The following is a 22703-nucleotide window of genomic DNA, read 5'->3' as shown; positions in this document are numbered from 1 at the left end:
GAGAGAGAGAGAGGCCAGGGAGAGAGGGCGGCAGTTGTTTGAAATAATATCCATCACTGCTAATCTGAAGGTATTTTATGGTAATGTGTTAGTTGCTATTTTTAGATATTTTTAACTAAAAAAATATTAAATTAACTTTTTATATCTTTTAATTATTTTAATATATTAATATAAATAATTTTAAAAAAATAAAAACAATCATTAACCATATATTTTAGCAAGAAAAATTATTTGAAAAGCCATTATACTTTTAAATAAATTAATATTCTTGAAAAAGAAAGGAAAGAAAAGATAAAGAGGAAAAGAGGAGGGTATTTCTTTAAAAAAAATGAAAATAATACCCATCACTGCTAATATGAACGTCAATCTGCATGGTAATGTGTTAGTTGTATATTTTTTAATTATTTTAATATATTAATATCAAAAGTATAAAAATTTTAAAAAACACTTTATAGTATAATCTCAAAAATACTTGCATGATCCTTTAAGTATTGATATTCATATGATCAGCCCCCCTAAGTTATTTTTTATAAAATCAAACCCTATTCATTTAAATTAATTACTTAATAATGACGAATTCCTTCCATTCACTTATATTTATAAATATGGAAGCTTAAAAGTGAAGGAAGGAGCTGGATAAAGGGGCTTGATCCATCACAAATCGGGAAAAAGGAAAAAAGTGTCCCAGATTAACTAAAAAAGAAGAAAAAGGACTGAATCGACTAAAAACCAAAACTACAGTAGTCAACATGTTTTTTAATTCAAAATATTAAAAACGCTTCACTATCTGGAAGTAAAAATTCCTCTCTGCCAATAATAATCCACAGAAATGGAGCACATCTCCCTCACTCACTAGCTCAAAAAAAAAACAAAAAACCCTCAAAATCAGTCACGAATGGAGGAGAAACCGGCGGGGAGCTTTGCCGACTCGCCGGCGTCATTTGAACCGACAACTTCAAGGCGCCGGGCTGGAGGGCACAAAAGGAAAGCAAATTCACATTCAAACTCTCTCTCTTCACCTCTACCATCGAAACGGCTCACTCGCGAGAAAGCTGGATTTTCTAATCTCTCGATCCATAACGGTCCGTTGACTAGAGCGAGACAAATCCCTAACATCTTGGCTTCTTCGGCGCCTTCAGCAGGCGTGAAGATCGAACAGAAGGTAGTTGCGGCGGTGCCGGATGCCGCTGCGGTGGTGGAGGAGGAGAGGAGGAGTAGGGTGGAGGAATTGCAAGCAGAAATTGAAGCAGAGTTTGAGGTTATTAGATCTCGTGATTCTAATGCTCATGTTGTGCCTAGTCATTGTGGTAAGTGGTGGAAGTTTAAATTCCTGTGTGTTTTCTGCGAAAAGTTTTGTTAATTTGAGTCTGGTTTCTGAGAAAATGTGAAAATTTTGAGGTTTTGGTGTATGTATTAGCTGCAGTTATGAGAATTTTTTAATTTCAGGGTTTTTTTAGGTCAAGTTTTGTGCCTTTTGTACTGTTGTTAATGAATCGAGAATGTGAGAAATTCTGTGTTTTGTTTATGTGGAAATATTAAAATTCTTGTGAAAATTAAGTGAGCGAATTGTTTAGTCGAGACAGAAAATGAGTTTTTGGTTTCGTCCCTTTTGGATTACAGGTTGGTTTTCATGGACACAAATTCACTCGCTTGAGGAGCGTTTGCTGCCTTCATTCTTTAATGGAAAGTCCCAAAGCCGGTCACCTGACACCTATTTAGATATACGTAATTGGATTATGAAGAAGTTTCATGCAAATCCAAACACTCTTATTGAAGTGAAAGATTTATCAGAACTTGAAGTTTCAGACTCGGAAGCGAGGCAAGAGGTGTTAGAGTTCTTGGACTATTGGGGATTAATTAACTTTCATCCATTACAATTAGATTCTGTTACAAACGCTGATGGTGATGGAGCAGCAAAGAAAGATTTGTCACTTGAAAAGTTGTTTCGCTTTGAAGCCATTCAAACATGTCCACCTGTTGTTACTAAACCTAACTTCACAGCTCCAACTACACCATCTAGATTGTTTCCTGAGTCGGCAATTGCTGAAGAGTTGGCTAAGCTTGAGGGGCCATCTGTTGAGTACCACTGCAATTCTTGTTCAGCTGATTGCTCGCGCAAACGCTATCATTGCCAGAAGAAGGTTGGTTCTTCCCTAGAATTTGTTGGTTTTAGAGGGTGTTTGGCACTGCAGTTTTGCAAATTTTTTAAAACGTTTTTTTGCTTAAATTATTTCTTTTGTGCTCATTTTTTAAATTGTTTTAATTTGCTAATGTCAAAAATATTTTTTATAAAAAAGAAAACAATATTATTTTAATGCATTTCCAAAGCGAAAAACACTTTGAATCTCTACCATTGTCCTAAACACTCCCTTAATCCTGCACCATTCGAATTCAATTGTTTGTGAAGTACAAAATCTCGTTTAGTAAGTAGCTTGGATCTAAAAGAGGATAGAAGCACATGCCAAAGATGATAGAAGCACATTCCAAATGTTAGTTTTTTACAGAATATACAACAGTGATATGATACATGAAATGGGGTTGCAAATGCTTTGCCAAATTTTAGTTTCTCCCATTTTTTACTCTTTTATATATTGCATTCTTTCTAATTTTATTCCTATTGGACAGGCAGATTATGATTTATGTGCCGATTGCTTTAATAATAGAAAGTTTGGCTCAAACATGTCCTCATCAGATTTTATTCTCATGGAGCCTGCTGAGGCTGCTGGTGTAAGTGGTGGAAAGTGGACAGATCAAGAGACTCTACTTCTTCTTGAAGCATTGGAACTCTATAAAGAAAACTGGAATGAGATTGCAGAACATGTTGCCACAAAAACGAAGGCTCAGTGTATATTGCACTTTGTTCAAATGCCAATTGAGGATGCCTTTTTTGACTGCGCCATTGATATGGATGGTACTTCTAAAGAAACAGCAGATGCTGATGCAACAAATGATGATACATCTGCCCCTAAAGATGTCCATGATACAAGTGAGAGCAAAACAGGTGCTGATGAGGATCAACACTTGACTGTGCCAATGGAAGGTTCAAAACCAGAAGATACGACTGGAGTAAAAGTTTCTCAGGGAGGTGATGTGATTAATGGTCAGGAAACTTCAAAATCTGAATATGTCAGTGGAGTGAAAGCTGGTGAGGAAATGGGTGAAAATGTTGCACTCAAGGCTCTTACAGAAGCATTTGAAGCTGTTGGCTATTCCCCAACTCCTGAAAACCGACTTTCATTTTCTGAAGTTGGAAATCCTGTCATGGCTTTGGTAAGTTGAATGTTAGCATGCAGAAAACTTTGTCATTTACTTAAATAGTTTTTATTTGCAGATAAAAGTATAAAAAGGATTAACCTTGAGGCTCATGGCATTGTATGCGTTAGCATGTTAAAAAATGCAGCTAATATCATTCAACTGATGGGTTCCTTTCTTCTATAGGCTTTGTTTCTGGCAAGATTGGTGGGACCTGATGTTGCTACTGCTTCAGCCTGCAGTGCTTTGAAATCCTTGTCTAGCAATTCTCCTGGCATGCAGCTGGCATCAAGGCATTGCTTTCTCCTGGAAGATCCACCAGATGAGAGAAAGAAACCATCTTGCAGTGATTGGTATGTGAACTTTTACCGGAACTTAATTTTCTTTGCAATTCCTGGGTCTGTGTCTTATGCGAGTAAGAGATTTGCAGTGTTGCTACTGAAATGGCTGATCAGGATGCTCTAAAGGACAAGCAGGAGGGAAAAAGCCAGAAAGGGAATAGCCCTACCTCAGGTATAGACAACAAAGATTTGTCAGATGATTACAGTGACAAGAAAGTTGAAGACTCCGTTCCTGAAGAGAAGAAACCTCTGGATTCTTCAAAAGGTGAATTCCCAGATAAAGTAGATGTTGTAAACGGAGGAGAGATAGTGGTTACTCATGAGGAAGTTGAACCTGGTAGATCAAAGGAATCTAGCAATTCAGAGCTACCTCAGGACCACACACCAAGTATTGTAAACAAATCAGATGAGATACCACCCAAGTCAGGGTGTCCACCAAGCTCCGGGAAGGAACCACTGGAAGTACCTTCAGCTGAAGAGCATTCTCAGCTTACAGAGGTGGCTAAGGATGTGGATATGGTGTCTAATTTGAAGCCCCCAGAAAAGAATGGGCGTTCTCAATCATTTACATCAATGTCAGTTGATGAACCCTCTCAAGCTGTTGATGTGTCAAAGGATGTGGACATGGTGTCTGATTCTCTGCCTGCGGACAACAATGGGTCGCAGCAACCAGTGAAGTCAAATGCAACAGGAGAGCAGTCTCAAACTACAGAGGCAACAGCTGATGTAGACATGTTATCTTCACAGCCTTCAGAAGTGAACGAGCCCTCGGATCCAAAGGTTGAAACTGGAGCCACCGCAGGTCCTCTCTCTCTCCCTCTCTGTGCGTGCTTGTGGTTAGATTTGGGGAGGAAATATGTATGTTCAAAAGGGATCTTGGGTATGATTGAAAATAAATGACTGGGATGGAGTTTAGTGGGCATTTAATGTCCTTAGATAGCCTGAATTTGTCAGTGGTTATGGTTAGAGAGAGAAAAAGAAACAGTGATGTATTCTCAAAGCTTTAACTGGATGAGGTCAGGAATTTGCAAATTATTCTGGGTGCATGCTAAAACTTGTATATCATTCTTTTGCATCATCTGCACTTGAATTGAGCATCAAAGGAGGTCTATTTGAAATTTTGGTGGGAGAATTTTTGACACCATGGTGCTTCTGATGTGCAATGTTTATTTTGATTTTTTGGCTGGGAGAGTTTTTCCATTATGATTGTATGTTCTTAATTTTTCTGTCCCTTTGCAGATGAGGTTCCAAAAGACAGCAAGAAAGAGAAGCCTGATAGTGAAGTGATTAAAGATGACAATAACATTGATAAACTGAAGCGTGCTGCAGTTTCAGCTATCTCAGCAGCAGCAGTGAAGGCAAAACTTCTTGCAAACCAGGAAGAGGACCAAATTCGGGAACTTGCTGCCTCACTGATTGAGAAGCAGGTATTTCTACAACCCAGTTGGCTTTCTATGCTGTATTCTATCATTGTCCATAGAAGTGTGACCTTGTGGATGGTTCCATATGTTGCAGCTACATAAGTTGGAAGCCAAGCTGGCTTTCTTTAATGAAATGGATAGTGTTATAATGAGGGTGAGGGAGCAACTGGACAGGTCAAGGCAGAGACTTTACCAAGAACGAGCTCAGATAATTGCAGCCCGACTTGGTTTACCACCTTCATCTAGAGCAATGCCACAAGCATTACCTTCCAACAGAAATGCAATGAACTTTGCAAACGCATTTCCGAGACCACCAATGAACATGGCTACCCAAAGGCCACCAATTTCAACGCCACCAATGAACATGGCTACCCAAAGGCCACCAATTTCAACGCCGATGGGTACATTGGCTAATACCCCTCCTGGAACATTTGTGTCAACAACCACTACAGCAGGAAATTCAATTCGGCCTTCTAGTCAGGACAAAATTTCTTCAATTGGAACAAAGTAGTCTTTCATCAGAATGCGTGTGAATAGAACTGCATTGATTCTTATACCCAGTCAGCTATGACTAGTTTTATCAAGTGAGTGCTCTTTTCTGTGTTTACTGACTCGCTTTGTTGCATTTGATATCCTGTCACGGTTCATCTCATACTTGTATAACGTGAATTTCGTTTTACTTGCATGTCCCCTCCAAAAGCCACCTAAAAATACATCTTTTCTGCTCCTGTTTCTTCTGTATCTTAGCAGTGTAGAGACTTGACTAAGCTCTAATACCTTTTTCCATATGTTATGCAGTTAATTTTTTGGAAGGTCATGAGGGCGCAGTTTGTCTCCTTTTGCAGTGTTATTACAGTGCAGTAAGTCTGTGCCCTATATTAGATGGTAAATCGTGCTCTGCAGTCTCCTGGGAAAAAAAGGGCTGGTGTCTTCTACAATCTTCTCGTTTGAAGCCACTGTTGTCACTGTAATAAAAAAAAAGTGGGGATGGAGCTTTGCTAGTAACTCAAGGTGATTTGCAAGAGCATTGGACCCCATTCATCTCAACTCAGAATTATGTGAGAATGAAAAGCATGATGACTTGTACCGTGAGATTTTGCTGAAGGTTGAATTCATAAAGTATCTTCTAAATGTTAGACATGGATAACTAGCATGACTTCTCTGTTGTAGGCCCTCCGATATAAGAAAAAGATGTTGGGATTCACAAATTGATGCAGATGCTTCCATGTGATGTACGTTTCTGTTCAGTATGGGTTTAAAAGCATGCCCGCCTCCAAGTAACGCCGTCTAAAAGTGTAGTGCAGTGTACCAGTTGATCGTAAATGTTAAGAGTAGATCATAAATGTGTTAAGAGTTAAAAAGTGTTTTTTATTTGAAAATATATTAAAATAATATTTGTTTATTTAAAAAAAAATATTTTAAATTTAATTCTAAACAAACAAAAATTCAATTGTTTGAAAAAACCACAATCCTAAACACAAGGAAAAACTTGAATTTTAATAGTTCCTCAAAACAAGTATCTCGATTGAAAAGGTAGCATAATGTAATAATAACATGACGAGATCGCTTCGTGCCCGGAAAGAAATCAATCACAGCATGAACAAATAATAGCAGTTTTTACACGAAAAGCACCATGTCCAACACTACGGGGCGGGTTTTTCCCACAAACATGTAATTTACAGTCTCGATACAACAATAAGAATGGCTAAAATCAGCCCAATTGTTTGTAGCAATGGTAAATATCATTTATTGCTGCCGAAGAAACAGGCTATAATTTAGCACTCGCATCCCGTTGACCTAGGCTGACTGCTGCTTCCAACATCAATGGTGTCTGGCAAGTATCTTCATGCCACAAATTTTGCCACAGGAAACACAAAAGTCGAGTGCCATCAGTAGTAATTAACATTGTTCAATAAGATAACAGACAGATTATTCAATGTTTAAGAAAAACGAAGTTGTAGCTGTTATCAAGTCAAGATGCATTGCTTTTATGCGGTCATCGAATCAAACATTCTGCACTCTTACAAGCTAATTGCGAAACAAAATGAGGAAGCATTGCAGTTTAACATCAAACTCTAATGATATAAGAAATTTATAAGACTAGTCATTAGTCACTAAAAGTGTAATAGAGGATGAGCCGTGCAAATGGACATGGTTATTTTTTTAACTTACATTTCTTCCTCTTCTCCACTCTTCAGGGCATTCTTTGCTATGCATTGGAAAGCTTCCTCAACATTAACACCTTCCTTGGCAGAGGTCTCAAAGTAAGGGATATTCCCTTTCGAAGCACACCATGCCCGTGCCTTTTTCTCTGAAACCTGCAAATCACAAGAAGCATTTGAACTACAGAGAGAATAATAGAAACAGGGGGGCTTTTGTTTGACATGCTCAAAGCACATACCACTCTGCTATTTCCACCATCCACATCGACCTTGTTTCCAAGAACAACAAATGGGAAATTCTCTGGGTCTGAAGGACTTGCCTGCAAAAATTTTCTCAAATTATTGTCACAAATCAACTTCAACTAAGAAAATCATGGATTTTGCTGGATATGCTTTTCTGCGAGATTGAAAATAAAAAAAGTAATACCTGAATGAGGAATTCTTCCCTCCAATTATTAAGATTGTCAAAAGATTTCATCGAATTGACATCATATACAAGGACGCAACAATCAGCGCCACGATAGAAAGCAACACCGAGGCTTTGGAATCTTTCCTGCCCAGCAGTATCCCAAATCTGCCAAAATAAAAGGAGGCATGCTAAATGTTTGGGTACAGCAATCCAGCAAAACAGTCGGGGAGTTAGGGACACATAGGAAAATTGACTCATAATCCAATGGCTTGGCAATCCCAATAATTTTTTGTGCCTGCTATAATGCATGGGGACTTGCAGAAAATAAACAAGAATCAGTATTGGAACAAGCAGAATAACAGCCTAATGTTTTAGGGCACAGAAAGCATGCAGTAATCAATATGGGAAGTTTCTCCGCAAAGTGGTAGGAGCAGTGACCAACTTAGACCCCATTTGAAATCCAATTAACACCAAATTCCATGTGAAACTTATAATAAATTCCAACGACATGTATTCTATTAAGGATAATATGGAGACTTCTATTCGATTCCAATCATTTTCATTTTGCACTCACAAACTACCAAACTAAATCACAAAACCATTCCAATTCAGCACACCGTGATGTGAAACAGAATTTTGCAATGTCAGTCCAACTTCTTTAAAGTCTAATCACCAAGTTGATAGATTGACTTACAATCAACAAACAAAAGACTAGTAGTACTCACATAAAAAAAACTCACCTAATAACTCCTTCAAGTTTATACACTTCACTACATTACCAAAATCCAACTCAAACCAACAATATAAACTAGCACTACCAACCTGTAAAGTGAAGAGCCTATCTTCAAACTGAACTTCCTTGGTCAAAAAATCCGCTCCAATTGTCGCCTTGTATTGATTGCTAAACTTCTTATTTACATATCTAAAATCATTACGTCAAAGGGAAAACCCCCAAAAAAACAGTATACACGTGTAACATTGCAATGCAGATTTTATTTAATACTACAAAATAATTACTGAAGAGATAACCGCGAGGTTTGAAGGATACTGATTCATCAATGAGGTCTTTCCTACCCTGCAGATCGCAAACAAACTATATTACTTCATTGAAAATAATCTCAAACAGCCACAAAAATTCAAAGTTATTCAAAAATACATCGGTTATAAAAAAAATATAAGAAATTGCGAATATATGAGAGTTAAAATAACATATAATTCAACCGACCAGATAAAAAGTTTTACTGATCAAATTGAAATCTAGGATCTGCAAAAATCCGCCTAATTTTACAAGCAAACCCAAGAGTTCAGAATCGAACAGAAAAATAGAGAGAGAAAGCGGCAGGTGAGGTGACTGACCCGCTGTCGCCGAGGATGATAACCTTCAAGAGAGTTCTTCTACGGGAAGGCATCTTTGTTTTAACCGATCGATCTGTGTGCTTAAGTTTCCAAAAATTAGAAGAGAAGGAAAGAGATTAAATAGCTACTTCTCTCTTTTTGTCCGTGCACTGCGTAAGAGCACTAAGTAGATACTCTCACAGAGTTAAACACTCCGACCACCGCGGAGGAGAAGGGGGAGTTCCTGTTTTCCTTCCTTTCTTTTTAAGTTCTGATGAGATGGTCGGACTTTTCTAGTTTATTAGTCTGCTTGGTCACGGAAAGCTGGTAGTGACCTGTCATTTATGGAATCAAATTGATTTATTATTATTATTATTATTTTGTTTCGCGGCTGTGTGTATGATATTTTAATATATAAAGTGTTTTTTAATTAATAATGGATTAAAATGATATATTTTTTAATTTTTAATATTAATATATTAATACTATCTAAAAAAAATTTAAGAAAATTATTTAATATTTTTTAAACTGATTATAACAACAAAATAAATACTCACTTAAGGTTGATGTGGCACTACAGTTATAGATTCACAATCATTTTAAAAAGTTATTTGACTTAAATTGCTTAAACTTATTTTTCACTTATTTTCATCAAAGAATGCGGTAAGAACTTGAGTTTAAAAAATCTACAATTTATTGCTTTTTTTAAATAAGTTTTTTTAAACCATAGCTAGAAAAACTCCTACATATTAAACACATGTTTACATACAATTCATTTTTAAATTGTTAAAAAAGTTTTCATGATCAAATTCTGTTAATTTGACGATTAACTCACAGCTAAACAAAACCAAACAAGACTATACTTAAATGATTTTAATTATTATTTTAAATTTAAAATAATATTATTTTTATTTAAAAAGCTAAAATAACATTGCTTTAAAATAAAATAAAATAAATTTATTATCTTATAAATTAACTTTATAAAATCAATTGCTTGTCATCGTGATTATAAGGTAACATTTGGTTATTATTATGTTTATCTGTTGCTTGTAAATAAAAAGAATCGAAACAGTATAAACAGAAATATTTTTTTTACTTAAAGAGATAAAAGCATACAAATAAATATGTTTTTGAGACAATTTTAGGATTAATTTCTATACTTTCAAGATAAAAAGTTCAAATGAGACATTTTTCTAGAAATAATATTTATTATTTTTTATTTATAAAATATTCTTATAAAAAAATAATTTTAAAATTGTCAAACTAGGATATACGAGAATAAAAATAATTATTATCATAATTATAAAATTCAACTCAAAAATCGATACATGAAAAATCTCAGGTTATTAGTCAAGGCTTAGATCATGAGGTAGGTTGGTCCAAATTAGCATAAGAATATAAATGATTATAATCATAGTTTTAAGACTCAATTCGGGGTTCAATTTGGGTTAAGGTTGGGTCACATGTAGGGTTGACTTATTGATCCGGGTCAATATAAAGATAAAAATAATTATTATCATAGTTTTAAAATTTAACTCGATGGTCAACTCATGATAAGAGTCAAGTTACATATTAGAAGAATTAACTTAGGTTGACTCAGATCATTATAAAATTAAAATGATTATTATCATAAATTTAAAATTTAATTTAGAATTAACCTAGGGTAAGGTCACGGTCATTGATTAGAGGGTCAAATCAGGTTAACCTGAGTTGATATGAGGATAAAAAATGTTATTTTTATAGTTTTAAAACTCGACTTAGAAGGACAAGGTTCAAGTTATAGATCAAGATGGTGTTGATATGAGGATAAAAAATGTTATTTTTGTAATTTTAAAACTCGACTTAGAAGGGTAAGGTTCAAGTTATAGATCAAGAGGGCAAACATGAGTTGACCCAAGTTAACGTAAGAATAAAAATAATTATTATTATTTAAAATTCAACTTGGGAGTCGATTCAAGATAAGGTTCAGATCATAGGTTGGAAGGGTCAACTCGACTAAAGTTTTTAATTTTTGTCAAAAATGTCAATGGATTCACAACCTATGTTTTTTATCAAGTCAAGTTGAGTCAATCATTCTTTTATTTTTTTAGGTTTTAGATCAACCCGTCAAGTTAATCATAGTTTTATAACAATAGTTGTTACAATATTATTAATTTTAATATTTTTTATAAATTAAAATAAATAAATAATAAAATATTTTTAAAAATATACAAGTTTGATAACAATATATATCATAATAAAATAAATTTTTTTATATTTTATTTTTTTCATCATAATCAAATAGGATGTGGGACAATCACTTTGTTTTGTAAATTGGTATTAAATGCAATTATTTCTCAATCTTCTCTAATACTTTATTTCCTTCACCTCCACTGTTTACACAACTTCTATCTTAGAATTATCTTATAAAAGTAACAAAACATTACATAACATAACAAAAATCCCATCATTTTAAGTTGTTCTGGCATACCGTCTTTCAATATTTTGGAGTTGGGAGCTGTAAATTCTGACATAGCATTTATAACTTTTAACCTCCAAATTTAATTTTTTAAATCCTGAAAATATAAATAAAAATATTGCCAATAAAAATTGTAAAACATGGAAAAAGAAAAATTGGTTGGAAATTTGTCCTTTTGACTGCTTCTGGACTTGTGTTTCCCGGAATATTCTCAAGGTAAGAAATTGTAAAATCAAATTGGCATTGCAACAAAATAACATGCATATTTATTGAATAAAAGATCACTAATGACAATGCACAGCATTCGGCGTTTATACATGGACTCGTCATGGAATTTTATTGAAAGATTCTCTCTCAATTCACTTTCAAGTAATTTCAATTACCGTTCTTTTTTTTTTAGATTAACGTGGGTGTCCGGGCCAGCTTGCGCACACCACGACTAATCTCATGAGTCTTGAAGTTAACAACCATGTAAGTCTCCAATGGCCATCATATGAGCAACCAAAAACTCGAACCTGAGACCACAGAGGAAGCAAACCCCTTGATTCCAAATTCTTACCACTTGACCACCACCTAAATGATTAATTTCAATTATCGTTCTTGAAAGTTCGCCTTGCTAGCCGAATTTACTGGCAGTAATTTTTATTTTCGAAGTGAATTTGATAAGAAATGTTAGATGATGCGCCTATCGAGCTAACACATTTAGGCAAGGAATCCATAGTCCAAAACTGTTGAGCCCAAATAACCAATAATTCAAGCCCACCCAAACTTACATCCTTAGACGATGTGACCACTGGTCAGTGCCCCCCGTTAATCCTCTTTTCGAAGCTAAAAAAGAAAAAGAAACGGGTAAACAAGTTTTTTTTGGTGTAATTGTTAAATTAAGAGAGTAGTTGTTGTGTATTTTTCAGTTATAAAATATTATTTAAATAATTAATTATGGCGGCACATCCAGATAATTTACATGGTTAAATTGTGATTTTCAAGGCCACAGTGAAATTCTCTCGATAATACTAACTTGATTAAGAGGCACATGTTTTTTTTGGTCTTGTTTATTTATTGAAAAATAATTTTTTTAAAGTAAATTTAAAAAAAATAAATTATTTTTTGATATTTAATGGTGCAATAAAAAATAAATTAGAAAATACTTTTAATATTTAGTTAAATCATAGAAAATAGACTAGAAAATAACTTATTAATGTTTTATTTTTTTCAAGTTTATTAAAATAATAAAAAATAAATCTTATAAATTAAAAAATTGAATGAGAATAAAATAAAAAAAATATTTTCATACATTATTTTAAATAAAATAAATAAAAATAAAAATAATAGAGATAAAATCTAATAGATAAAAAAAAATTAAAAGATGATAAAATTAAAATAATTATAATTATAATTTGATAAATTAATTTAAATAAAATAAGTAACAATCAAAATAATAAAAATTAAATTTGATAGGTAAATAAATTCAATTAAAAAAATAATAAGAGAAAAGCAAATAATAATCATAAAAATAAGAAATAATGTTAATATAAAAATTAAATTGTAAGGGGTAAAATTAAAAAAAAAAGAATCAAAAAAAAATATATAGCAATTAAAAATTTGAGAATTAAATTTGATATAATCAGTAAATAATATAACATTTCTAAATTTTTTACAACTTCCAAAAAGTGTATATATATAGCAATCAAAAATTTGAGAATTAAATTTGATATAATCAGTAAATAATATAACATTTCTAAATTTTTTATAACTCTCAAAAAGTGTTTTTCATCCAAATTTTTCAGGAAAATAATTTCTTAAAAACCAAGCTAATTTTTTTAACTAAAAAGTGTTTTCTATTGACTTATTTTTTTGATGACAAATAAACATAGAAAAATTTGAAAAATAGTTTCCCAAAAACAACTTTCTGGGAAACAAATATGACCTTTATTTTTGGTTTATTACAAACAACAAATTCTATTTTTTTCTTCTTTGTTTCAGTGTATTGTCCAAAAAAAAAATTTAATGCAGTCTTTTAATAATTATTTTTTAAATATAATCTTTAATTTTTTTATTAGTATTTATTTTGTTTGAATAGTTTATAAAAAAATTATTTTTAATTTTATTATTTGTTAATTTTTTTATCTTTGAAATTTAATCATTGAAAAAAAATCAATGCAACTCTCTAGTTGGTTTTTTTCTCAATGAATTTTTAAACTTTAAAGTTTTTTTAGTTTAATTTTATTTTATAATTTTATATAATTCGGGGTAGATTTTCCATAGTTTTCTTGGATTTTTTCATTCTTTTTTATAATATTTTTTTTATCATCTGATATATTTTTTAAATTTTTATGGGATTTTTTAAATTTTTTGAGAGTAATGCAAGTTATTTCAAGTTTTTTTGTCCTTTGTAGATCTTGCTCTTTTTAAAATGAATTTTTTATTATATTGAATTAATTTATTTCACATTTTAGTATTAAATTGACCAATATTATCTTATTTCTTGTGCTTTTTGCTAAATCTTGCTATTTTAAAAAGAATAATTTAAAATTAATTTAATTAATCTCACTCTTCAGTATTAAATTTATTTTATATTAAGATTTTTAATTGAGTACAGGTGTGGCATCTAAAGCTTTACAACTTTAAAAAATTAATTTAGATTTAAAAAATTCACTAAAATTTACCTGATTTTCTCTCAATTTTTTAGCTATCTTTTTTGGTCTTGTCACAAGAAGTTTTCCTACCTTTTCTTTTTACTTTTTATAAAAAAATTTATTTATCTTGAAAAATAGAAATGCTATATAGAGCTCTTTATTTCTTAGGCTAGTTTTTTTAATAAGAATTTTTGTTTTTAAATTAAATATTAGAATCAAATGTTTTTTTATGCTTTATTTTATTTTTTTTTGAAACTCGGCCAGTTTAAGCCCCAAACATCTCGGATTATAAGTTAATTTATTGAATTGAACATAACTTTAAAATATAGTATTTTAATTTTAATTTTTTTCATTGTTTTTCAAGATTTGGTCACCACTTTCTTGATTTTTATTTTAAATTTGGATTATTTTGTGAATTTGCAACCTTGAGAATTTTCTTCTTCAATTCAAATTTTTATGATATTTTAAATTTAGTCCTCAATGTTTTAATGTTTTATTCTTAGTTATTTTGTTAAATTTTAATTTTATCATTAAACCCATAATCATGATTTTTTTAATCTAATCACTCATGTTTGCTGGTATTTTTTATGATTTTTTTCCTATTCATTGATTTTTTTAATTTTATTTTTTATTGTTTTAATTACTGAAAAATGAAAATTATCATTATTTTTTTTAGGATGTTGATTAATTAATTTTTTAAAATACAATTAACAGAACATTTTCAATGACCTGCTAAATGAATAATTAAAAATAAAAAAGTAATTTTTAGTTTTTTTTTCTTTTCATACTTAAAAGGAAAGCTAAATAAAATATTAAAATATCTTTTATTTTTTATAAATATTATTCCTATACATATCTCAAAAGAACAAAAACTAATAAAATGAGGCAAAAAAATAAATCAATTAAATATAGCCATGTGAAAAAAATAATAATATTAAAATTAATAAAAAAATAAAATATTTATTTATTCTACTCTAATAAAATTAGCTTTTCAAATGGTTTTTTCATTAAAATATACATAATTAAAAACTATATTTATATTATTTAAAATACTATTCTATTGATTTATCTATTTGAAATACCATCTTTCATTGAAGATGCTATAAGCATTCTCGCACCATAAAAATCAGCACCGCCCTCAGCCTCAGAGAAACAACAAGCTGGTGAAGGGCGATTTGGTAACCCAACTCAAAATACTGAGGTTAAAAATGGAAAACAAAATTCCCTGTCAACGTGGCTTTCTTGCATTAATTAGATACCATTACTTCTAACAGACTCCACAATGCTCACTCTCATCAGATTAAACCCGTTCCTCTTCATAGCTCAATTCACACAGAGGGCAGAGAAAATAACAGAGAGATAGAGAGAAAGAGAGCACTCTCTTCTAAAATTTCACCCGTGCCTTCTTAGTGAGACAATAAATCACAGATCCTGCAATTTAATAACGTAACTAGCGATGGCACAACCTCTCGTGAAAAAAGACGATGATCGCGACGATGAAGGTGATTCCATTTCTTTTGATTCTCAATATCTTGCTGATTTTTTTTGCACGAACCGAAACCATTCTGTTACCGTTTTTATTATTCGATTTAGTATATTGATTCAATATAAGGTTTCATCTCTTAATCCTTGGTGATTAGTGCCAGATCAATAACTAGGTGCTAGATCTGTTCCGTTTTGGTTAATTTAATGCGTTTGGTCGTGAGTTTCCTGACTAAGAATCGGATCCGAGATTGTGCAACTTGATTTTATTGATCTGGTTCTTGTTTTGCTTAGTGTGTTTTTCGAGCCCAAAATGACAATGTGGATGTTGATTCTTTTTAAATCTGATTAAATTCACTTGATCTAATGCGGCATGGTGTGAATTGTTTTATCAATGATCCGAATCTTGCAATTACTTGTTTATTAGTCTTTGTTGTTCGCAATTATAAATTTGTTAAGAACTACTTTGTTAATTGAGCGAAAGTTGAGTGGGCTTTCGGATTTAAAACTGTCATGTTTACTTTTTACAGCGGAGTACTCTCCATTTTTGGGTATTGAGAAGGGAGCTGTTCTTCAGGAAGCTAGGGTTTTTAATGACCCTCAACTTGATCCGAGAAGATGCTCACAGGTTTTTCCTTTTTGTTGCCTTAATCCCTGTTTTTCTGCTTGTATTTAGGTGACATTGGGAATTGTCTGTTTATGGGGTTAGGTGTTGTTTTGTTTGATTGTAGGTTATCACAAAGCTTCTTTATCTATTGAACCAGGGAGATTCCTTCACTAAGGTAAATTGTTTTTGCTAGGTAGCTCAAAACTTAATTATTCTATGAACTATAAGATCCTTTGTCTTCTCAAAGTTTTGTTTTTATTCAATTGAAGCTGTTTGGAATATTGTCTGAATTATTTTGTTTTGCATTATCTGTAGGTTGAAGCCACAGAAGTTTTCTTTTCTGTGACAAAGCTTTTCCAGTCAAAAGATTTAGGTCTGAGGAGAATGGTGTATTTGATTATAAAGGAATTATCGCCATCAGCAGATGAGGTTATATGCTATGCCTTAATTTTGTTTTCAGGTCTTTTCTTGTTTTGTAGATGCATGAACACTGATTTTAATTTTGTTTTCAGGTCTTTTCTTGTTTTGTAGATGCACGAACACTGATTACTGACCCATTTTCTTCTTTTTCTACAACAGGTTATTATTGTGACAAGCTCCCTAATGAAAGACATGAATAGCAAGACTGATATGTATCGAGCAAATGCCATTCGTGTGCTTTGTCGGATAACAGATGGAACCCTGCTTACCCAGATTGAGCGATATCTGAAACAAGCAATCGTTGACAAGAATCCAGTGGTTGCTAGTGCAGCCTTGGTCAGTGGGATTCATTTACTCCAGGTACTTATTTGGCCAAGCAGCCATTGTTTTCATTTCTAACACCCTCTCTAAAATGTCTAATATATATGTTAATGTTTTTCAGACGAACCCAGTGATTGTCAGAAGAAGGAGGAACGAGGTTCAAGAAGCTGTACAGTCAAGGGCTGCCCTAGTACAATTTCATGCACTGGCGTTGCTCCAACAGGTATGCATTGATGGATTCCCCCCCTTAATTTTGGAGTCTCTTATGAGATTTAAATTAAATAACAAGTGACCTATGTTTTTCTGGTAGAAGTTTGAGTGAAGATATAATGATGTCACCTTGAGAGCTTCTTTGAAAATTTTAACGTTTAAAAAGAATTGAAGTACTGGTCTTACTAAGGTCAAAGCATAGCAGCCTTGATGTTTGTAGTCTTGAGCTTATATTTTGTTTAACAGCTGAGATTCAGGAAGTAAATTTTGTTTTGTTTTTGAAATTTTCTTATTAGCATTTCCTCATTGCTTTCTTGGGAAAATAACTGCTATAGAGGTCCTAGGTAGAAGGAAACATACCAGTGAATTAAAGAATTCTTGTGCTTTCTAAACTTTCAGATACGACAGAATGATCGACTTGCTGTTAGCAAGTTGGTTACCAGTCTGACGAGGGGATCTGTTCGCTCACCACTGGCTCAATGCCTTTTGATACGCTATACTAGTCAGGTGTGTCTATTCTAGTCAAACACATATTTTGATGCTTGTTACTCTTTTAGTGTGAGCTTTGATGATGAATTTATTACTTTTTGCAGGTTATTCGCGAGTCTAGCACACAGACAGGGGACCGTCCTTTCTATGATTTTCTGGAGAGTTGTCTGCGCCACAAGGCAGAAATGGTGATATTTGAGGCTGCCAGAGCAATTACAGAGCTCAGTGGTGTGACAAGCCGAGAACTGACTCCAGCCATTACTGTTCTCCAGCTCTTCTTGAGCTCTTCCAAGCCTGTGCTGAGATTTGCAGCTGTCCGCACTTTGAACAAGGTTATGAATTTTGCTTCAAGCTATGACTGGCTGTATATATAGCTGAATGCTCTGATGCAAAGTAAATTGGATCTTAGGGTTATAGCTTGTGCTTAGGAGTGGGTTTTAGTTTGCTTTTGTAGTTTTCCAGAAAGCTGCGGAACTAGATTCTTGGTGATGGGGTTGTGGGAACTTTTTAGCTTTGACCTGGTGAAAGTGGCAGTGTTTGTGACATTAGAGATGGGACATTAGTGTTTGCGCATGAGAGATTGGACATTAAATTGATCAATTATCAGCAATGTTGATTGCCTGAATATATTTCTTATCATCTCATTTGGAAATTTTCACATCATATGTTCTCACTGAAATGTTTTGCAGGTGGCCATGACCCATCCGATGGCTGTCACTAACTGCAACATCGATATGGAGAGTTTAATTTCAGACCAGAACAGAAGCATTGCCACTCTTGCAATCACCACTCTACTGAAGACTGGAAATGAATCAAGTGTGGATCGCCTGATGAAGCAGATAACAAATTTCATGTCAGATATTGCCGATGAGTTCAAAATTGTTGTTGTGGAGGCCATAAGGTCACTGTGTTTGAAGTTTCCCTTGAAGTACAGATCATTGTAAGCAATACTTTTGGGGATTTTATTGTTTGAAATTATATGTTAAAGTGGACATTTCATTCCAAATAATCCTTTGTTAAAAGGCCTGCACTAATGTTGTAAGCCATTTGTTACTTTCAGGATGAACTTTTTAAGCAACATTCTCAGGGAGGAAGGAGGATTTGAGTACAAAAAGGCTATTGTAGATTCAATTGTGATCCTCATCAGAGATATCCCCGAAGCAAAAGAAAGCGGTTTGCTTCATTTGTGTGAATTTATTGAAGATTGTGAATTTACCTATCTATCCACACAGGTAGCATTTCTCTTCTATCATAGAATGCTGTTTTATCAATCTTGTTTTGCTTGTTCTATTTTTTTTTCTTTCTAATTATGCTAGGTGCTATTCCATTCACATTATTAGATACTCCATTTTCTGGGGATTGAAGGCCCGAAGACCACTGATCCGAGCAAATATATTCGCTATATCTACAACCGTGTGCATCTGGAGAATGCTACTGTTCGGGCTGCTGCTGTGAGCACTCTGGCTAAATTTGGTGCCATGGTTGATGCATTGAAGGTATTGCTGGCATGATGTTGTGCATTTTGTGTTCTGTTATTTCTGTTATGAAATTTTGCTCTAGATAGACTGCTTAGTCACATGAATTGGTTAATTTTCTGTTTCTTTATGTTGCAGCCTCGTATTTTTGTCCTTTTGAGACGTTGTATCTTTGACAGCGATGATGAGGTGAGTTTCTGTAGAATAATCCACTTTTGTGAAGTTCATCTCAATTGGTATGTCATTCTTTTAACATTATACTTGTCTCTTGGAGTCTATGTCCTCAAATGTGTTTGTGTGCTCGTGCACAAGCATCCTTTAATTAAAAGTGCATTGTTTGTTAAATTATGCTCAATCCAACCTCTTCAAAAATTCTTTGTTTGAAGAATCTCTGCTTCCTTGTCTTCAGGTTCGTGATAGGGCAACACTTTATCTCAACACACTTGGAGGTGATGGTGAAGTGGTTGAAACTGATAAAGAAGTTAAGACTTTTCTCTTTGGAGACCTGGATATTCCCCTAGTGAATTTGGAGACAAGTTTGAAAAATTATGTAAGTTTCCTCTTCTCTCTCATGCATTGCACTGCTTCTTGAAATCATCTCATGTACTTTTTGTTGATGTAGGAACCTTCTGAGGAGCCTTTTGATATTCATTCTGTTCCAAAAGAAGTCAAGTCTCAGCCACTTGTTGAGAAGAAAGCCCCAGGCAAAAAGCCAGCTGGTCTTGGAGCTCCTCCAGTTGGTCCTCCGTCTACTGTTGATGCTTACGAGAGGCTTCTTTCTTCTATTCCAGAATTCTCAAACTTTGGGAAGCTTTTCAAGGTTCCATATCCAAACCACATTAGCCACATGACATACTTTGTGTTTTGAATTGCTGAATGAGGACTAATTAAATGTGATTGTTTCTTATTTTGCATATTTTCTCTACAGTCCTCAGCTCCTGTGGAGCTCACAGAAGCAGAAACAGAATATGCAGTTAATGTTGTTAAGCACATATTTGATAGGCATGTGGTGTTTCAGTACAACTGCACCAACACAATTCCTGAGCAACTACTGGAAAATGTAATGACTTGTTTGGAAAATAGTATTTACTATTCTGTTCACCTAGTGCTATCTTATCAATTGTTCTGTCTACTTCAGGTCTCCGTTATAGTGGATGCTTCAGAAGCAGATGAATTTGCAGAAGTAGCATCCAAGCCTTTACGATCTCTTCCTTATGATACACCTGGACAAACCTTTGTGGCATTTGAGAAGCCTGAGGGTATTACAGCAGTTGGAAAGTTTACAAACATGCTGAGGTTCATTGTTAAAGAGGTATGTTTTCCTGCTTTATTCTTTTGTTGATGTATGTATTTTCTTTTTCTAAGTTTCCTGCATGGAACACTTTTGGAATACAACTTTGTTATTTTGTTATGTTTATCTACCAGTGTGGCTTTAAAATGTTTGCTTGCACACAGAGAAGTAAATTTTTATTTAGATTTTTAGTTTAGTTATTTTATGAGAAACAAAAGTTTTTTTTTTGGAAGATATGCAGTATAGTACCAACTATTTAATTCTTGGGATAATAATTGTTCAACTTTTTTGGTGCTGGGTGTTATATACCAGGTTGATCCAAGTACTGGTGAGGCAGAGGAAGATGGTGTTGAGGATGAATACCAACTAGAGGACCTTGAAGTTGTTGCAGCAGATTTCATGATGAAGGTTGGAGTCTCCAATTTCAGGAATGCTTGGGAAAGCATGGGAGAAGATTTTGAGCGTGTGGATGAATATGGCCTTGGCCCAAGGGAGAGCTTGGCCGAAGCTGTTAGTGCTGTCATCAACCTTCTTGGCATGCAACCTTGTGAGGTTAGTTTGTCATCATGTGACTGTATGATGATTAGTTATTACTTAAGATTTGACGATCCAAAGAAAAATGAGAATGGAACCGAACCATTTGATTTCTTAGGGTGAATTAAGAAACTGGACTCTGTCTGGGGAGCGGAAAGTTCTGTTTTGTTGGAGTATTGATGCTGTGATCCCACTATGCTACTTGCCTTCTTGATTAGAATAGAAATATTTGAGCTGCATAGGACCACAATGCTAATGAAGGCCTTCAATTCAAGTTATTTTTATCAATTAGGGGTCCTTCTTGGATATTTTTTGTTGTGATATATTATTTGATGTTTGAAGTCTCATGTGATTGTTTGAAATATGTTCCTATAATCACTCCCTTAACTGATGTTCTTATGTTAGTCCTTTTATTTTATTTGTCTTCTGGGGTGTTGTTCAGGGAACAGAGGTTGTCGCAACCAATTCAAGGTCACACACGTGTCTACTCTCTGGTGTATCCTTAGGCAATGTGAAGGTTCTTGTACGGTTGCAGTTTGGAATTGAGGGTACGAGGGATGTTGCGATGAAACTGTCTGTTAGATCCGAGGATGAAGCCATTGGTGATGCCATTCATGAGATTGTATCATGCAGCTAAGGTGTCAGTCCAGTGATTGTTCCTCTTTCTACTCAGCAGGCTATTTGTTTTTGTTCCGCAGATGAGGTCAGGGACAGATTGCTGTAATATCAATTAAAGCTCTCTTTATACAAAGAGTTGCAAGTCACGGGGAAGGGAAGTTTGGCTTGTAGGAGACTGTATTTGCTTTTAACTTGAGCAGAGCTTTTCTCGTCATTTTTTTAAAGCTAGCAAACGTCATTCTTGTGTCATGCAAATCAGGTCCGTTAGGAAGATCCTTTTCTGTTTTTTTCTTCTTTTTTTTCCCGGAAAATTCTTATGTGTAAGATTATCAATCTTGCTTGGTATACTTTTTTCCATAATACGGGACGAATTTTTGGGGTGGATTATCCTCATATGTTTTGGCATCGCAATGTTATGGATTCGTAAGAATTAATGATTGTTGCTTGCAAAAATTAAGAACTTCGGCACGGAATTCATGGCTCCGACCGAACTTTGTGATGTTATTTTAATCATGCTTGTTAGACTGGAAAATGTCGTTCTAGTTAATAAAACGGTACATTAAAAGCCTTAAATTCTCCTGTCTCGTTTCAATTGTCGGTCAGATACCGGCTGGAATGTTTCTGCTGTACCTGAATTTTGTTGTAGTTTTGACAAGATGCTATTTGTCAGTGATTTTTTCTGTAGTACTGGTAACCTTGGTCAGAAAAAATAAATTAAATTACTAAGAGATTTACTAGAAAAAATAAAATAAATTAATTGATTATTTAATACATTAGCTTGTTTTGGATTTTTTAGGATATTATCATTGGATATCTAAAGCTGTAGTTTCTATTATTAAACGAGTACATTCGAGAGAGCTTAACAAAACGGGCAATAAGAAGAAGAAAATGGCATTAACCTCGAATATTGCTTTGTGGAATTGAAGAATTCAGGGGACCAAAGTTTATACACACTATAATTTGTTATTTTAATTTTATTTATAAACATGTATTTTATCAGTTCCAAATAGTAGCACAACAAAAACCGAAAGGATATTCATCTTAATCAACATTTGGAAATATGGGAGTGTGGTTAACTACGTGGGAGTGCCCAACATCATCTACCAGCACAAAACCACTGCAGCTATACAACCCTCAACCGAAACGGTCCCGTTTTCCTTTACCCTTTTTTTATTTTTTTATTTATAAAATTCCACGTAATAAAAGTTGGCCTTTTAATGACCGTCGGTGCTTTACGGTATG

At 33.7% G+C, this 22703-nt stretch overlaps 3 protein-coding genes and 1 long non-coding RNA gene across 6 annotated transcripts; 2 read left to right on the top strand and 2 right to left on the bottom strand.

Annotated features, from left to right (window-relative positions):
* Positions 1 to 752: 752 nt before the first annotated feature.
* On the top strand, positions 753 to 5986 carry LOC105134725 (SWI/SNF complex subunit SWI3D-like). 2 transcript variants are annotated; one of them, XM_011039241.1, is made up of 9 exons: positions 753 to 1307; positions 1621 to 2141; positions 2626 to 3270; positions 3439 to 3605; positions 3683 to 4395; positions 4833 to 5020; positions 5109 to 5350; positions 5393 to 5598; positions 5813 to 5986. In XM_011039241.1, exons 1-8 carry the CDS (start codon positions 896 to 898, stop codon positions 5523 to 5525), a joined length of 3021 nt encoding a protein of 1006 aa, XP_011037543.1. In that variant the 5' UTR covers positions 753 to 895; the 3' UTR covers positions 5526 to 5598; positions 5813 to 5986. The 2 variants fall into 2 exon arrangements, with proteins under 2 accessions (XP_011037543.1, XP_011037542.1); XM_011039240.1 differs by having other exon boundaries at positions 5109 to 5598.
* On the bottom strand, positions 5817 to 6362 carry LOC105134727 (uncharacterized). The gene is made up of 2 exons (XR_844045.1): positions 6280 to 6362; positions 5817 to 6246 (listed from the first exon to the last, which is right to left on the bottom strand). It is a non-coding gene; the product is annotated as an uncharacterized LOC105134727 (long non-coding RNA).
* Positions 6363 to 6537: 175 nt separating this feature from the next.
* Positions 6538 to 9240, bottom strand: LOC105134724 (ras-related protein Rab7). Of its 2 annotated transcripts, XM_011039239.1 has the most exons (8): positions 9140 to 9240; positions 8942 to 9030; positions 8634 to 8660; positions 8408 to 8507; positions 7604 to 7750; positions 7416 to 7496; positions 7187 to 7332; positions 6538 to 6856 (listed from the first exon to the last, which is right to left on the bottom strand). In XM_011039239.1, the coding sequence occupies exons 2-8, from the start codon at positions 8992 to 8994 to the stop codon at positions 6790 to 6792; spliced, it is 621 nt and encodes a 206-aa protein (XP_011037541.1). In that variant the 5' UTR covers positions 8995 to 9030; positions 9140 to 9240; the 3' UTR covers positions 6538 to 6789. The 2 variants fall into 2 exon arrangements, with proteins under 2 accessions (XP_011037541.1, XP_011037540.1); XM_011039238.1 differs by having other exon boundaries at positions 8942 to 9239.
* Positions 9241 to 15306: 6066 nt separating this feature from the next.
* Positions 15307 to 21971, top strand: LOC105134723 (coatomer subunit gamma). Its single transcript, XM_011039237.1, has 18 exons — positions 15307 to 15516; positions 16027 to 16124; positions 16228 to 16278; positions 16419 to 16532; positions 16683 to 16883; positions 16966 to 17067; positions 17454 to 17561; positions 17648 to 17875; positions 18233 to 18483; positions 18604 to 18775; positions 18884 to 19039; positions 19157 to 19207; positions 19428 to 19568; positions 19641 to 19838; positions 19947 to 20078; positions 20157 to 20330; positions 20622 to 20861; positions 21286 to 21971. The coding sequence occupies exons 1-18, from the start codon at positions 15471 to 15473 to the stop codon at positions 21478 to 21480; spliced, it is 2658 nt and encodes an 885-aa protein (XP_011037539.1). The 5' UTR covers positions 15307 to 15470; the 3' UTR covers positions 21481 to 21971.
* The last annotated feature ends 732 nt before the right edge of the window (positions 21972 to 22703 follow it).

Source organism: Populus euphratica, unplaced genomic scaffold (genome assembly GCF_000495115.2).
Source record: "Populus euphratica unplaced genomic scaffold, PopEup_1.0 scaffold91.1, whole genome shotgun sequence".
Classification (NCBI taxonomy): Eukaryota; Viridiplantae; Streptophyta; class Magnoliopsida; order Malpighiales; family Salicaceae; genus Populus; species Populus euphratica.
This window is presented reverse-complemented; position numbering and strand designations above follow the sequence as displayed.